The 18,276-nt window shown below is 35.1% G+C and overlaps 1 protein-coding gene across 6 annotated transcripts in view; it reads right to left on the minus strand.

Moving 5' to 3' along the window:
• Window positions 1-18,276, minus strand: part of CROCC2 (ciliary rootlet coiled-coil, rootletin family member 2) — a 100,124-nt gene that overhangs the window by 48,634 nt on the left and 33,214 nt on the right. For all 6 annotated transcript variants that reach the window (XM_039320571.1, XM_039320570.1, XM_039320569.1 and 3 more), the window contains 7 exons: window positions 15,107-15,289; window positions 13,871-14,015; window positions 12,031-12,177; window positions 8,030-8,260; window positions 7,179-7,372; window positions 4,889-5,016; window positions 1,967-2,136 (listed from right to left, as the gene is read on the minus strand). In XM_039320571.1, coding sequence (XP_039176505.1) covers window positions 1,967-2,136; window positions 4,889-5,016; window positions 7,179-7,372; window positions 8,030-8,260; window positions 12,031-12,177; window positions 13,871-14,015; window positions 15,107-15,289 — 1,198 coding nt within the window. The remainder of the gene's footprint in view (window positions 1-1,966; window positions 2,137-4,888; window positions 5,017-7,178; window positions 7,373-8,029; window positions 8,261-12,030; window positions 12,178-13,870; window positions 14,016-15,106; window positions 15,290-18,276) is intronic.

The following is an 18,276-nucleotide window of genomic DNA, read 5'->3' on the forward strand; positions in this document are numbered from 1 at the left end:
AGATGAGGAGGCATAAAGCTAGGTATAGAAGCAGTTTACTTCCAAAAAGCCTTCTAGTCTTATTAGCAGTCTTATATTTGCATTTTTACTTGAACATTGTGCAGCTGGATTTTGCATATATTAGTCCATTTTTGAAATTAAAGCACAAATATTTGCATTGATGAAATTTGTTATTTTGCAATCTCATGGTATTTGCAAATGGAGTACTGGGCCATGGACTATCATTCATGCATGATATGCTTGGAAATGATTTTGAAGTGTGGATGATGATATTATTGGTGAAGTTATTTAGTTGGATAATGAAATGTCTACAAGCAAACAACCAAATTCAGAGAACACCAAGACTTCACAGTTTAACCGTGAGCTACATATATTCACTTTTATTCAAATTCTAAATTATAATATGCAATTTATAAAGAATTATTGTATATGGATGTATTAATATAGGTTTCTGTTACACTTTTCTTTCCATGGATCATCTGTGTGGGTCCTTGTATTTTATCATCTTAATAACTTTATAGTATAGGTTAAAATAAGTTGACTTATAGCTAATAACCTGAACTCAGTCACTGAACTTCATAGCTAGAGAGAAAAGATACCTATTTTAAGATCAAACTTTTGCATAATTCATTCTATTCTAGTTCTGTATTTTTAGTAAGATACAGTTACTTCCTCAATTTATTAAAAAAAATAAAGAATCTTGAGTGTGCCAGGGCATCTAGTGTATCTTCTGGTTGCTGTGGTACTGGCAACAATATGTTGATTTGCAAGATTGGAGACCTTAGTTTGCATAGAATGGCACAAGCACACCTTGTACAAAACTGGGCTTTAGTTGCACCTGTGACATAATGGCCAAAATGTTCCCAAACTGGCATTGTATCCTTACCATAATTGGGAATGCTGCATGTTGTATAGGAGGACTAAACTGGTAACCTAGTCTACTCTTTTTTAAAATATTATTAAAAAGCATTACATTAAAAGACTTGAGCATAAGAGAATATATATTGAACTTCATGCTGGTTTATGTTTAGCTGCAACAATCTTATGGTTTATTAAGCAAATGTATATGTTCTTCAATCTGTCATTCCAAAAATCAGGAACTGAAGATCTATAATCTAATATTCATAAGAAAAATAAATTGCCAGTCAGATGTTAATTATGGTATCTCTTTACTATCCTTACTTTCTTACAAATCTTGAACCTTTTATGTTTATAATTATAAGGCTGGGGAGAGGGGAGGTCAACTTGAAATGTATCCCATCTCACAATCATCCTTCTCAAAGACACATGACTGATATAACTAGGTTGAAGCTGTAATTCTTCACAGCAGACAGAGGAAAATGCAATTATATAATTTTCTCCAAGTTACTTAAGATAAATATATTAGGAACTATTAAATAATGACAGTAGAATAGACAAAGAGAATTTATCATATTTGCATCAAAGCTCTTTGATTCTATTTTGTCTATTTAATGGAAATCTTAAGTTGTTTATGTTAACTCTATGGCAAAGTATTACAGTAGATACTACTCTCTCTCAGAAAGTTTGAGATAATCCGTATCTTCATAATGAATATCTATCAACCCTAGCAAGGAGAATGATCTCATAGCGGATATACATGTAAACAGCTGAAAAACAAAATCAAAATTATTTTATTATTTAAATTATAGCAATGAAGCAAATGTATTCTTATAAATCCAACAATTGTTCTTGTAGTGCCTTAAACAATATTTTAATGGATTCTGATGAAAGTGTGGTTGATTAAAGTTCCTGTAATTATAAATCTGTTAATTTTTTGCCATGTGTTGGTTTGTTGCTTTTACCTCCAAAACAAACACAGCTACCAACTATGGAGCCTGATACGATGTATTAGAATTGATCTTAGTTTGGGGAGACAAGGGCTATTTGATACCAACCACTATAAATTGCTCTAGGACTGTTGATTTCTTGAACCTACATAACTGACCTTCTCTTTTCTAAGAGTCCCAAGGTCCTCTTCAAAAGCTTGCTTTTGATGTTTCATAGACAATTGACACTCTTCTTCTGTTTGAGTCAACTGGTGCTTCAACATCTCTCTCTCTTTTCTCAGGGTACTCTCCTGAAGCTCAAATTCTTGCCGAACCTTTCCTAATTCCACTGTGAAAGAAAACAAACTCTACTTAGAAGAGATTCTTAGATATTCTCCAATACACACAATGTTGAAAAAGATTTCAATCATACCAGGCTTCACCATTGTCTTTTAGTTCACTGATACTATTCCTCCAAAAAGATAATAATCCCATCCTCTAATTATTCTTTATTAACAGTATTTTTAAACATTGTTTGCTCTGATATGTTTTGTGGTATCTGCTTTTGAATTTGGTTGTAGCCACTGCTAACCACCTTGCTAAAACTGCCAGAAAGCCAGAATAAAATAAAGAAAACTACAAATAAGGTCAGTTTTTCTAGATCAGGCCAATGGTCCATTCAATTCAGCATTATGTAATAATAATAATAATAATAATAATAATAATAATAATAATAATAATAATAATAAGCACCTGCAACATAACACCCCAGACTTAACAATTGTCGATAAGAAAGACAAAAAAGTCTGGATAGTGGACGTGGCAGTGCCTGGAGACAGCAGAATAGACGAGAAAGAACTGGAGAAGATAACAAAATACAAAGACCTACAAATAGAAATAGAAAGACTGTGGCAAAGCAAGCAAGGGTAGTACCAATAGTAATAGGCTCCTTGGGTGCAATCCCAAAACAACTGGAGCACCACTTGAACACCATTGGCATTGACAAATTCGCTATTAGTCAATTGCAAAAGGCGGCCTTATTAGGAACTGCTTCCATCCTGCGACGATACCTGTAATACCATCAAACATCCACATCTGCCTATCCCAGGTCCTGGGTAAGGACTCGATAGGTAGACAAAATGCCAAATCCAGTCTGAACATCTGGCTGACTGTGCGATAATCCATAATAATAATAATAGTAATAATGTTGGAAGGGACCTGGAAGGGACCTTGAAGGTCATCTAGTCCAACCCCCTGCTCAGGCAGGAAACCCTATACCATTTCTGACAAATGGCTGCTCAGTTTCTTCTTAAAAACTTCCAATGTTGGCGCATTCACCACTTCTGGAGGCAGGTTGTTCCACTGGTTAATTGTTCTAACTGTCAGGAAGTTTCTCCTTAGTTCTAGGTTGCTTCTCTCTTTGGTTAGTTTTCACCCGTTGCTTCTTGTCCTGCCTTCAGGCGCTTTGGAAAATAGCTTGACTCCCTCTTCTTTGTGGCAGCCCCTGAGATATTGGAACACTGCTATCATGTCCCCCCTCGTCCTTCTCTTCGTTAAATGTGTCATAGAGTGGACTATCAAATGCATTCAAGAGCCTCAGAAATGTGCATATAAGGCTTCCCAGAAAGTGATATTTCAAAATTACTGTTTCAGAAGTCAGCATAGAGCTCTCTATGGGATTAAGACTATATCCCATCAATTTTTTTAAAAAAATATAATGTTAATTTCAATAACTTTGAAAAGTAAAACCAATCAAAGAACAAGAGTAACAGATACAAAGCACAAAAGAAACAAAGACCATCTACTTCTCCATTTTTTTAAAAAATATATAAGTACATTTATAATCTTAAAGAAATACACAAGATTGTAACATATGCAAGCCGATATACAACACTGTTGTCCAAAAAATAATTTGTTGACAGGCGCAATCTGGAGATCAGATGTGATTAGAACAATCTTTCATTAAAAATGCTTCATTTCTTAAAGACACAGAGTTGCTGTGTTTTTCAACCAATATTATCTCTCACAAATGAAGATGATCCAAAAGAAAGATGTACTTTAGTTTTTTAATATCCTGTTACAGCAAAATTGATTTTCTAATGTTGTAGAATCTGATGTCCTGAGAACCATAAAACTAATATTAATTATTGAAGACTGTTAAGTATTTTTCCTGCTTCTTGGAACATTTTCTTTGCTTTTGATCAAAATGAATAATGAAATGGGCACTGCACCCAGAAAAGGTAGTAAATATGAGTTTTGATTGTAGATCTTCCAAAACCATTTAGAAAAAAAGTTGCAGCTACCGTACTTTATGAAATTGAGTCAGTATCTTTTCTGTTCAAATAATATGACTGTTAATTGAAAAGCACCAGAACAATTAAACTGAATATGAATTAGCAGTGTGATATGGTAGCAGGAGAACTTATTTATTGGAAGCTAGACACTTGGCTTGGTATTAATACCTGTAAAAAAATTACCAATTGAAAATGAGTCTGCAGTGTGATGCGGCTGCAACATTGTGATGCATCATCTCATAGCTCATCTAACTGTTCATGCCTAAATCCAACTGATAAACGGCTAAAAGTTTTGGTATCAAAACAGCTTCTTGAAGGCTTCACTTTGCATATGGTTCTAGCCTGGAAATGTTTATTTACTGCTGCTCTCTATTTTCTGTGTTTTTATTAGTTATTATGAGAATGCTAACAACCAAGCTGTGTTAGCACAAAAGTTTTTTTTTTAAAAATTGCCTTGCATAAAATGGTTTTAAAATATCCAGCTAAAATTCCCAGAATTGGATAAAAGATTTCCCTCTTATGAAATATTGTCACTCAGTAAAAAATGAGTGCAATGCAGACATGCTTCCTCGTGGTGCACCCTGGGCAATGTGACTTTGTTGTGGCTAAATAGTCAACACATTCTGGCTGCTGGACCTCACAAGGATCTCCCGGGAAGAAGCAGCAGCATGAGTACCGAAAATAAATACAACAGTTAATGCTGTATTCTGTTAGGCCATATAAAATAAATAAACTCAGTGGAAAAACTCAGACTTGCTGAATTTTTGTATCCAAATGTATTGTTGAATCAGATTATGCCTACTGTACCTTGGAGTGCCTTCCTGGAAAGATCAATGCCTTGATTTTCTCCTTCTAATTGTTCCTTGCGGGCTTCAAGTTGAGCTGCCAGCTCTTGTGCCTCAAAAAGGCTGGTTTCCAGGGATTCCTTCTCTGTTCTAAAAGCACATTAGGATATAATCAGTGCCAATCAATTAGACTATCTTCACCTTGGATCTGCAGACATCCACAAAGCAATGATCTTTAAAAAGAGGCTGTTGTTCAGCTTAGCAACTGGCATATATTTATGACCGATGCATTGTCCCGGAACCATGCTTGTAACCTTCCCAGCCAGCTTTGGGTCATAAGTCAAGGACTTTCTGTAATATACATGTTTGTTGGCACTGGTAATACAACCCACCACAGGATCTGATACCACTCACTCATGTGAAATCCAGAAGGCAAGATTTCTGCACTATATTTGTGGGGAAAGATACTCTGAGAACCATAAATATTAGTTTTAATTACAAGAGTGCATCCTGCAGTTTTCTTAGCAGTAGTACCAATGTAATTTGCCATTGCTTTCTTTCAAGATTTTTTTTCTTACTTCTCAGTTTAGCCTATATCCTGGGCTTCTCTGATGTTCTCTCATCTAAATATTAATCTGGCCTGACCTTGCTTAGCATTTAAACCCATACTTGACAATGTTGGCTAGATACTACTGCTAAAACAATTGTAAAATAAAACATAAGCCTTGGTAATGAGGAAAAAGTTGAAAATCACCATATTTATTCAGATTTCCTTTAGTTTTTCAATCACTACAGACATATTAATCAATACAGAACTAAACATTATTTCATTGAGATTTTAAAAATGGATTTGCAGGAGCTATATGATAACAGTGACAGACAAGAAATTAACAAAGATCAGAAATTAGCAAGCACAGTTTTATAATCATTTATAAATATCTGACATGGGACACCAATAGTTTAGAGAGCATTGAACATTGAGAAATCCAGCTTTGCAACAGTAGGAGCTGGAGAAGTCAATCTGAAAGCAAAGTCTGTTCAGGAACTAATAATTCTCTTCAAGTAGGTCTTCATCACTGCTACATTTCTGTATAGATCTTACTTTGAACTACAGTTCTCCTATTCTCCTCCATAATTGACTTTTTGCCCCAACTGACTCATTCATCACACTGGGGTGGCTAAAGCAAGGAAAACTAGAGGCATTATTATAATTATTAATATACAAACAAGCATGCTTCTATGGAATGTGGAGAATCAGTAGCAGCAAGGCAGAGCCAAAAAAAAAAAAAAAAAAAGATAGAAACAGCAAATTGGACAATTGGAGATATAAGCCATAGAGAAGTACCTTGTTAATAGAATAACAGAATAATAAAATTGGAAGTGACCTTGGAGATCTTCTAGTCCAACCCCCTGCTCAAGCAGGAAACCCTATACCATTTCAGACCAATCTCTTCTTCTGTTTGTCAAGTAAGAACCAAAATACCCACCACCACCCAAGTTTGAGTTAGTTAAAGCCAACAATTAGTAAATAATTCATTTGCCAGAACAACAGTGTCCTTTAAAGATTTGGATGATCTTGGGAGACAAGCAGCCTACTCTAAATTGAAAGAGAATGCAGCAAAAGTAAAGCTATCCAATTTAGATCAGGAAAAAAAACCTGTAAAGTATTAATTTTCTATGTGATGGTGAAACCATGAAACTTTATTTTAATTGGCTCCTCAGGTAGTTGGTAAAATAATGAATAAACATGATTCAGGGATGGGTTAAATATAAACTTACTGTAGTTATGCCAGAATACATTTACAAGAAACTGGAAAAAATCTTCAGCTTTCCTGTCTCATTTAATATATTATGAGGTACTTCTCTACAGCCTGTATTCATGTGAACATTTGATCTCTGTTTTAAGTTCAGAACTCGTGTGTTTAAGCAAGAATAGAGCAAATCTTACCTGATAAAAGTAACTTAATCTCATGTGAGGCCAGTCATAACTGAATCATTAAGTTAACTTAAGCTTTAAGTTAATCCACAATGTTACTGTTAGGGAATCATCAAATCATAGAATTGAAAGGAGTGATGTTTTGGAACCTACAAGTGATTTAGATCCAAATTAAAGTATTCCTGATAAATGGCTGCACTGCTTGAATATATTCATTAAAAGGGAGACTTCCACTTCCCTTGGTAATTGATTCCAATATATAACTGTTTTTACTGTTAAGAATTTTTTTCTAATGTTCATTCAGAATTTGCATGCATTTAACTCCAGGTCACTGTTCTGTTTCATATCCCATTATTTCATCAGAGACAATCATTACCTGAGAGTGTCCATCTCCTCTGTTAACAACTTCTTCTGTCTCTGCAATGCAGTGAGCTCCACAGCCAGCTGTGCCTTTTCCTTAGCTATGTCTTCCTTCTCTTGTAGCACACGGATGAGTGACTCGGTCTGCATTTCGATCTCTCTGTGGCTCTGGGCCAGTTGCTCACCTAGAGTTTGTTTCTGGCTATTCAGCTGGTAGAATATAGATAAAAACATGTATCAGAGAGACAGATACTAGTAGCAGGAGCTGAAGAATTTATAAAAAAGGCAAAAGTTCTAAAGAAAAAAAAGATATAAATATAATTAATAAAATGATCCATTAATTTTTTTTCTAAAAAGAATCTTCTTTCAGCCCTGTGTTCATTGTGCTACAACTTTGAGTGCAAGTCTTCTATGAATTCCTTCACAGAAACTATTATTAAACCGAATACTTTATATCTTAAAATGTACAGCCTTTAGGGGTTTTACAGATCTATTTATATCCTTGTCACATAGCAATCCTTGGATCCTAGTACTATTCCATATACCTAACATGCCAGAATATAAAGACAGGGGGAAAAAGTGTCCTTGGTGATAGGGATGCAAAGTTATAGATTAACGTACTCTCCCCATAATGTTAGCAATCAAGAAAAAAAAATACAATAAGTTTGGGTGATTTGCATAAATTCATTTTCTTTTGGCTATAGAATGTAAGTTTGTCTAGTTGTTTACCAAGCTTTGCTTGTCATCTTTCCAGAGTTATCCAGCTAAATGCAAAAGTCTGAATCAGAACAACCAAGTTAATCCAAGTTGATTCTGATGTACATACTGTACTTTGCTGTGATAAAAGGCCTCCTCATCTTTTCATACCTGCATCATTTGGTCCTGTAGCTGGACTCTTTCCCTTCTCAGCAAGGCTATTTCTCCTTCCAGCATTTCCCCTTTCTCTTCGAAGGCTTGGCAACTCTGCTCCAACTCTTGTTTCTCTGCCCTCATGTGCATCTGCTCCTTTTCAAAGAGTGCAAGCTGTTCTCGCCAAACCACTTGCTCTTGCTCCAGCTCCTGCTTCCTCCCTACCAGCTTGCTCTTCTCATCTTCAAGCTACACAGGAAGAGGAAACACAGGGATGTACAAGTTCTAGAAGTGGGAGGACAGAAGGTGGACAGGAACATAAATGGCAGGCTTAACTTGTAGTCATGCCAGCAAAAGTGAATGATGCAGAAATATTGCAATCTTGCAGTAACTTTATTTGTAAGTTGCAAAATGAGAATAAATTAGCAACTTTATAAGCATAGACGGCTGCATCTATGTAAGTATATACTGGTGTGTACACACACACACACACACACACACAAACACACACACACACACACACACAGAGAGAGAGAGAGAGAGAGAGAGAGAGAGAGAGAGAGAGACAGACAGACAGAGACAGAGATAAAGACAGAGACAGACAGACCCACACACAGAGACACACAGACCCACAAACACACTTTTCTCCCTTGCCCTCTCTTCCAAGTCAGGTTGTTTGTCTGCTTACCTAGTTCTGTGTTTTTATATTGACAAATTTCTACCAAATGTGCAACTGTCAAATGGAAAATAACAACAGGACAGAAATATTGATGGTTTGATTGTGGATCCTAGTCAATATAGATTTGGCATTTGTGCTGAAAAACATTTTAGGCAAAATTTGATTTAAATTTTATACACAGACTTGCACATTTCCAGCCATCTGCAATTCTCCAGCCTGCAATCCTAAGAGCCAACTGAGATGTATGTAATTAATATCCACATTATTACTATTACTACCACCACCACCACTACTACTATATTATTACTATTATTATTATTATGGATCATCGCACAGTCAGCCAGATGTTCAGACTGGATTTGGCATTATTATTATTATTATTATTATTATTATTATTATTATTATTATTATTATTATTATTATCGTAAGGGCAGATACAACAGTGGGATCACTACACAGGGTTTTAAACTATTCCTATTTTCCATTGCCTTAATGAAGTTACTTCAATGGATATAGTGTAGGCAGGTGCGCTATGCATGTGCATATAATTGAAGCCATATCATTAAAAAAACAAATTTTTTAAATCTCATCTCCTGTGATCTTGCTAGGAGCAACCCACAATATAATTTATAATTTTAAAAACATTTGCAGTAATTTACTTTGTTTAGTGTGGTTGTTAAACCAAATTAGAAACAAAAAGACAGTCTCTCTCTCTCTCTCTCTTTTTCTCTCTCTCTCTCTCTTTTTCTCTCTCTCTCTCTCTCCCTCCCTCCCTCCCTCCCTCCCTCCCTCCCTCCCTCCCTCTCTCTCTCTTTCTCTTTCTCTCAGACCTAGGAATTATATAAATTTTATTTATTTGTCAAATTTATATAGCTGCCTATTTCACAAAACAAGTGACTATATGTAGAGGCCCAAGACAAAATGAATGTAGGAGAACAATTCAAAACATTGTTATATAGCAATGTCAAACAACAACTATCACAAATGGCTTATTCTCTGCAAGCTTTTGCAGCAGTTCAAATTTCAGATAAAATTTTGTAGGAATGAAAACGAATAATTAACAGATTCAATATGGAATGGAGAATACACAAGAGTAAGATTCAAAATCTTACAAGACTGAAAAGATAGTAGACTTGTTTTTTCTAAGATCAAACTATATTGTCAAGTAAATTGTCTATTATGGATAATAACAGGGATAAAATATTCAAATAACAGAATATTAATTTTAGAAGGAGACAGTTTAGCCAATGGACTTCATAGATATTAATGGTACAAAGAAAGAAACGCTGCTGCCGCCGCTGCGGCAACAAAAATATATTATGAAAGAAAGTCTGCTAAAAAAAATTTGGAACTTTCTGACGATAAGACTGGTGATTTCCCCATTAGCATCACCATCAAATACTTGTTATTCTGATGTAATTTAACATGAAAGTATATATATGTGTGTGTGTGTGTCTGTCTGTATGTTTGTGTGTATATGTATATATATAAAACATACACAAACATACACACAGAGCAATGCACATGGTAGAATGTTCTATTTATTATTGCATTTCTCACATTGATTATGGTACGATTTGTCCCTCTTTGGAATAATTGACAAAGCTGTATACTATCTATAAAACATCATGTCTGCTAATGTGGCTTATCTGAATTCAGAAATCGTATTACTGCAGAGACATAGCAAGACTTGCTAATGAAGGTAAAAACTTACCAAGGTTAATGTGCCTAAAGTGACATTGGGGAAGAAGGAGGCACCTCAAAAAAGGTAGCAGAATTTGAAACATTACATTTTGAAATATACAAAATCAGTATCTATTGGGACTCTTCTATAAAGTTTTTTTGACATATGATACAGAGATAGAATAAATTATAAACAGCATAGTAAAATGGAATGTGAAATATCAAAGACATAATTACATTGTAACAATGGGAAGAACTATAGAAAAATCAATAAAACTGACTCCAAATTACAATTTTAGGAACAATTGGTACAAAATGTTTTATGGATAGTTTAAAACCCTGTCAATGATTCCCAAAATGGGAAAATCTAACCAGTGGTGGGATTCAAATATGTGAATAATCGGCACTCTGGGATCTGCTACCAGAAGTCCATTCTGGACCTGGGCAACAAAAAATTAGCTACCGGTTCTGTTGAACTGGTGTGAACTGGCTGAATCCCACCACTGAATCTAACTATAATCAATATGGGAAATACAATAATATATATATATATATATATATATATATATATATATATATATATATAAACACATTCTACCATATGCATTGGTTTTATGTTTGTGTGTTTGTGTTGTATGTGTGTCCAAAATACTGGAAGGAAATAACACTAAAACTTTATGGGTTTTTTTTAAAAAATAGAATTTTAACTAAAACCATACATATTTTTACTAGGAATAATTCCAGACAACATAAACAAAAAGTATCATAATCTATAAGATATGTACTGGCAGTGACCAGAACCAATTTGCTACAATATTAGAAAAGTGAAAATCTGCCAATAATACAAGAATGGGAGATTAAAGTCAGAGAATATGAAGCAAGAGCAGAGCTCATTCTATATATTTATTTAACTAAATTCATGCAAGAATTGCTCCCTTTTCTATAATATACAAAAAGGCAGGCTTAGACATTTGGGAAATTTTTTTAAAGAAAAAAGAGGTATGAGATCAATTATAAAAATATCAAATGAAATGGTTTAAACAAATGTAAATAACAATCTCCAATATTTCAAGAAAAGTGCAAATATTTATGTAGTGATTAGAAACGGACTATGAAAAGAAAGGGAAAAGGAGAGCTATTGAAAGTTCCTCCTTATGATAATTTTTCTGTTTTGCTTTTGTTTTGTTTCAGTATCTCACTTTTCTGTATTCTGTATTCTTTATTATTATCTTGAAGAGTAACTATGCCCTTTCTCTTGAATAAAGTGCAATTAATATGTTTATTTTCAATCTACGAATCTGTTAGTAGTTTTCATTCAATATTTAAATCTTGAAAGTTGTTATTCATCAAGTGCAAACAAGCTGACGTGTACAATTATTGCTCTTTGCTAAGGTCTGTTCATAGCTGTAGAAGAAAGAGAAACAGAGCCTGAGGGCAGAATCAAGAGAGGAATCAGCCTGGAGTTGTTATGTTCCCATAAGAGGTCCAAGTCCCATCCTTCTTGAATTCTGTTAACTCTTACCTAGTGCCAATTTAGTGCTGCCTGTTCGTTGACTAAGATTCTTGTGTATAGGCATGAGCAATAAATAATCTCAACTGGAACTGGTCCTGATTCTTCACGCCTGACAATAGCACAATTACTGTAGTATCTTGTTACCTGTAGGATGATGTGGTTTAGTTTGATTTTGTCATTTGCTAGTCCTTCATTCAGAGCTCCCATCCTGGCTAGCGAATCCCTTAGTTCAGCATCTTCTGATTTCATTTTGTGTATGGAGAGTTCAAGCTCAGTGTTGCTGGCTTCAACCTGAGGTGGAAATTGTAGGCATATTCAGATTAGACTACACTCACAATGTCATCAAACCTTATCATTTTTACTATTTGGATAAACTGTAAGCATGGCAATTAGTTTTTAATGACTAGTTAATTAGTAATACAATAATATCCATCTATCTGCATGACATGGTAAATAATTCTTTAATTCTGAATGCATATTTACTCCAATGTCTCCGTCTAGTCCTATCTTGATTGCTCTCTTCGATACAATGCATGGATTCCTGAGAGAAAATGCATACTTTTTGAGTGCTAGTTGTTTCATCAGATGTAGATTAAAATAAAGGTTGTACAAAATTATTAACATAAAGATCAAGGACGTTATTAAAATATTACATTTTAAAAATGTAAATCTGATCAGGCCATTCCCTATTCAATGCTACTCAAATTTAACTGCATCCTAAAACAAGACAGAGAATGATTTTTGGCATCCATAAGTACAAATGAAAGTGCTATTTCTCTTTAAGATCATTATGTAATCAGAAATATTCTTATTAGAAAAATGCCATTTTTCTTCCAGAAATGTTAAACAGGCCCCAAAAGAGTGGGTGGCAAAAAAATTCTGCTACTCATTAAGCTGAGCCAATGTGAGCAGCTGTAGTAGTTTTTACTGAAGTTTTTGACCAACACACTTACTCATGAAGGATCTGCCCAAAGACTTCATTGAATCACAGGATTGGTGGGCATAATATTTCTGAGAAAAGAGATCTAACTTTGCACACAAATTGCTCTTTTGAAATGTTAAACTCTGAAAATATGACAGCATGCAAGCAATTCATCCACAGATCTGCTGTTTTCTCCTCTAAAGCTGTGAAAAATAAACTTTGGCTGTTTTTTTCCTACAGCATTAGCCTGTTTCAGATTTCCTATTTTCCCCCCTCTGTCATTGCTTTGCAATAAAGTAAAGGCTAATTGTTTTATTGTATGTTTTTTTCATCATCAGGAAAGCAATTGATGATTTTTATGATTAGAGAATGATATATTCTAGGTATTTTAAACTAGCTTTCTCCAATCTGGTGTCTCTAGCATTTTTTGAAAACCTGATGCTTCAAACACTCTTCTCTAAAGTTGTAATATAGACCTGATGTAACTAAGGTAGCCAGCTTTCTTCATTCTATGTGTTCATGGTTTCCATTTGGAACTCCCACCCCAAATGGCCAATTATTTCTATGCTGATTCAAACAGTTCAAATCTGAGTGGCTTATAAGAATGGCAATTAAGGTACAAATAACCACAGTCAAATATACTGTTCCAGGGACAAAGTTTATATATTAGTCTAGAGTAGACTGACTGAGGTGTCAGCATTCAGCTGGGCAATAACAGTTCAAGGGTCAGGTTCAAGTACAATACCAATCTACAGAATTAAGGTCAGTACTATCTCACTTTTTTTATTTAGCTGGAAGCATCACATCTATGCTGGAGTCAACATCTTTTTATGTTTATGCAAGCAGAAACTAGTAAAATAAAGAAGCACTTAACACTTCTTTAACGTTTTACATAGAATATCCTCCATAAAATATTTTTTAGAAAAGCAAGATACAGCGACAATGTGAAATGTTGCAGCAGGATTACTTCTGAACTGAATGTGGAGACATCTGCCAAGTCAGGGCAAGAGATGGAAATAGAGCCGAATGGTATGTGAAAACACATCAACAAGCAATCCTTACTTTGGAAAGTGCTTTGCTCAAGCCTTCCTTTGCGCTCTCCAGGACATCTTTCTCCAGCATGGCTTGGTTCAAAGATTCCTTCACATTCACTAACTCTTTCTTCAGGACTGACATTCTTTCCTCAAGTTGCTCCTGAGACCTTTGCCTGTGAAAAGAGAAAAGTCTAATTAGGCTTTGCATAAACCATAGCAGATTATGCTGAACACATTATAGATGCATCCTGAATGTGTGGGGATACCATGTTTGTATTCTGAATCTGAGTTGGAAAATATGGATATTGACTTGCAAGTTAATTATGCTATAATCCAGAGCCTCTGGATTATAGATCATAACTTGCATAAAACAGAATGAGAATATCAGTGTGGAAACTGGATTTTGGCATATTGGCCAAAAGATGCCAAAACATATTTGTACTGTCTTTACATTTATCAAGAAATACTGATGTAGTCATTGACAAGATTGCAATAATGAGAAAGTAAAAGATCTGTTAGGACCCCCCATTCCAGGATTTTATTTTAAATCCCAGGCAACCATGACTCTGGAAAGGATTCAGATTAGACATTAAGGACAAATAGATGTTCTTACTGTTCTTCTCCAGTAGCAATAGCAATTAGACTTATATACCGCTTCATAGTGCTTTACAGCCCGGTCTAAGTGGTTTACAGAGTCAGCATATTGCCCTCAACAATCTGGGTCCTCATTTACCAACCTCAGAAGGATGGAAGGCTAAGTCAACCTTGAGCCATTCAGAATCAAACTCCTGGAGTGAGCAATGAGTTAGCTTGCAGTACTGCATTCTAACCACTGTGTCACGACAGCTCAGTAACAAGTATTAAAGTTGTGCTGTGTCTAATTGTGGAATAACAATTAACTATAGTCATATCTAAGTTTATTGTTGACTGTGTTCTCCATATCTACATTTTTAAATAATCTTAAATGATTGCCTTCATATATTGCAGCATCCAATTCCACAACTGTTGCATAAATAAGTGTTTTCTGCCTATTTTTCTATTTTTAGTTATACCCTAATCCTAATTAATTAGCCCTGAAATTTTGTAGCAATTTGACAGGACTTTCTTTTCACTGAGTGAAAAGGATTTGTTCTTCACAGATTATTTTCCCACCCACATAATGGAATGTCTCAGTTGTTCTTCTACTAACTGCTACCTACCAATATCCTCTTGTCCTATTCCTCTTTCATTACACAGTGCTAGAGACACAACTGCAGCATCTCACCCCCGCTCCAATTCCTTCCGTGTCCTCTCCCTTTCCTTAATCGCATCTTCTTTTTGCTCTTCAAGGAGTTTTCGCTGTTTCTGTAGCTCTCCGTTCATCGATTTCAGGCGCTCTACCTCCAGATGGGAGGCATCAAGTTGTTGAGTCTGGCTTTCGATTGCTATCTCCAAGGCCTCCTTCTCTCTGAGAAATGAAAAGAAATATGAACAATTTTGGGCCAAGATCATTCAGACCATGGGCATGCCCTTGCCTGTCAGAGTGGAACTATCTTTGCATATCTCTAAAGACCAGTTGCTTCTTTGCAAAATAGGGTTTGGATGAATAATTCATTTTCTATCAGAAAATGTAGAAGGAACAAGTTCACTCCCTCCCCCATCAAAATCCTTCCTTTCCAACTACCTTCCCCTCTGCTCTTTGTCCAATTATAAAAGCCGTACATCTGAAATACTTGTTGGAAGAAAAAGGGAGGCGGGATTTGAGATGATCTCATAGTAGACTGGGTATATGGTATTCTGAGAATCCACACATTCAATTACAATAGACTGACAAACAAATAAATAAAACTACATTTCATTTAACATAAGGATCAAAAGAATTCCTTTAAACTGCTTCTCTGAAAAACCATGGTCATGATGACAGCAGTAAACATTTCGCTTTTGCATTATGGTAAAGAATGAAGTCCTTATTCTGCATACTGCCTTCCCAGGTTCCTGACTGGAAAGCTATTTATGATCATTACTGCTAGCTGGCAGTAATGGGAGTTTGGGTCTAGCAATTGTTTCGTAGGCCCTTCCTATTATTTGGATAAATGTATGTGGTGATGCAAAAATGCCCTCCAGTGAAATCTGACTCCCTATTGACATCAGCTGGTCCTGAAAATAAAGCCAGGAACAGTTTGATGGCAGTCCCCAAGGGCTGAGAGGACTTTTCTTTCCCAAGGGGGAAAGCGGCAGAAATTGTATTTATTATTTATTTGTATCCCATCTTTATTATTTTTATAAATAATTCAAGGCGGCAACATAGTCAACACAATTTCTCCCTCCTATATTCCCTGGCAATAACTATCCTTGGACATATGTTGAGCTAAGAGTAAAGGACTCGCCCAACGTCCCCCAGTTGGCTAAGGTGGGACTAGAACTCACATTCTTCTGCTTTTTAGTCTGGTGTCTTAAGCAAAGCACGAGGAGTTAGAACTTTATAAATGAATGTAGTGAATGTGTGAATTAGGGGTTCACAAGCACCCCAGTTATAGATGAAACCAGCATAATTGATTTCCACAACACTACCTAACCAAGGGAAATGCTGAGATCACTCCCCTATTATGACAGTAGGAGAATGGACATTTATTTTTCTGCATATACTCTTGTACATGTTTATTACTGAAAAGCTGTTATATTTATCTCTTCTGTTTTTGAGCTGCTGTTTCTAATATCTTTCTAGAACTGTTTTTTTTAAGTTCAAAGCATATCAAAAGCAGACAAGCTTTCAGATGAGAATTCAAACTATTTTTTCAGTCATCATCATATGACTGAAATGGAAAGAATTAAAGGTCATTTACTTAATCTTCAATTAAAGGCAGACTTATGACACATCGCAATCCAAATTCAAATGGATTGTTAACAGAATACATTACATATTAAGGGATGGTAGATCTTTAAAAATCTGCTTTACTTATCCATTTTGAATGGACAATTTTTGTAAGGATTTTTCTAAAACTCTACAAAAAATATTAATTTCACTGGCTGGGAGTGAACAAGGATTACATTTATTTTTTTAAACTATGTCATCTGAGCCAGAAATCTCTTCTGGCTTTGCTTAACTTTAAAAAAAATCTTTATAGCAGCACCAGGCTTATTGCAGATAGGGGTCTCTATGCTTTCACTGCTAACTGGAATAGCCATGTGACTCCACCATATCATATAGCAATTGTAGGAAGTCCTAGAGAAGAGAATTTTTTTTCCTGCAAATATCTTAGCATTACTCTAAGGGCTCCACAAATTTTGTTAATGATGAAACATAGAAGAAATAAATTCTTTCACCATCTTGCATATGTAAAATATTGCTCATGAGGAACAATTTAAGGCATTGATATTAACCTTTAAAATCCTAAATGGTTCTAAGTGTGCCTTTATCATTATTATTCTATCTAACAGCAGAATGCTGCAGTAGAGGCCTTTTTGAAGATATACTTTACTGTAAGAGGTTATGGCACCCACAAGGGGGTCTTTTGCATTGTTGTGAGGCTATAAAATGTATTTGCATGGAAGTTGCATTTGTCCACTATTCTGTCTGCATTATTTTAGAGGATCTGTAAATATCCATTGCTTTATATGTTACTGGATACCTTTCCTTGCCAAACAACTTTCTCTGAACAAATTAATTGTGTACATATGCTTTTATAAACATCAAAGCTAAATAATATCAGTATAATATTTCTGAGTCCATGAGTGGAGATATTTGATAACTTTGGCAACAACAAATGCTGATGTGTGTTATTCCTGAAGCCAGCTTTTAATCATCACTTTAATCATCACTGTTCACATCCTTGGCTGATTATCACAACAAAAAATAATGTTAAAGAGTGAAATCACATCATCAGAACAAAAGAACCTTCCATGTTAATATCATGGAAAAATCAATCGTACGCTTTTCTTCATCCTCCCATAAGTAAATACCAAATTGAATCATTAAAATTATGTCCTGGACAGACATAAGGGGCTGCTTTATACTGGGTCAAAAAACAATTCTATCTAACTCAGGACCAGGGGCTGCAGTATTTTAATAACCTATAGTATGTTTTCAATGACAAAGGGCTACAGGGACATAGAATTGATGTGAAGATGTCATCAGAAGGGAAAGACCAATATTTTTGACCTTTCCCTCCACAACTGGATGGTTTTTTATTTTTTTAAAAAATAACATACTTTTTATTTTCTAAAAAAGAAATACATATACCAACATGCAACCCATCAAAAAGGGCTGTTGTTTGGTAGCTTATCACTGAACTTTGGCAATGAAATCAGAGTTCAAAGGTTGCAAAAAAGCATTCTGGTGGAGCAGCATATGCTTCATTCTGATTTAGTACAATGTTGTTTATACTTAACGATTGGCAACAACTCTCCAGCAGAACCTTTTCCAGTCCTGTTAAGAAATGCTAACTTGAAATTTTC

Source organism: Crotalus tigris, unplaced genomic scaffold (genome assembly GCF_016545835.1).
Source record: "Crotalus tigris isolate CLP2741 ecotype Arizona unplaced genomic scaffold, ASM1654583v1 scf7180000023658.1318691, whole genome shotgun sequence".
Taxonomy (NCBI): Eukaryota; Metazoa; Chordata; class Lepidosauria; order Squamata; family Viperidae; genus Crotalus; species Crotalus tigris.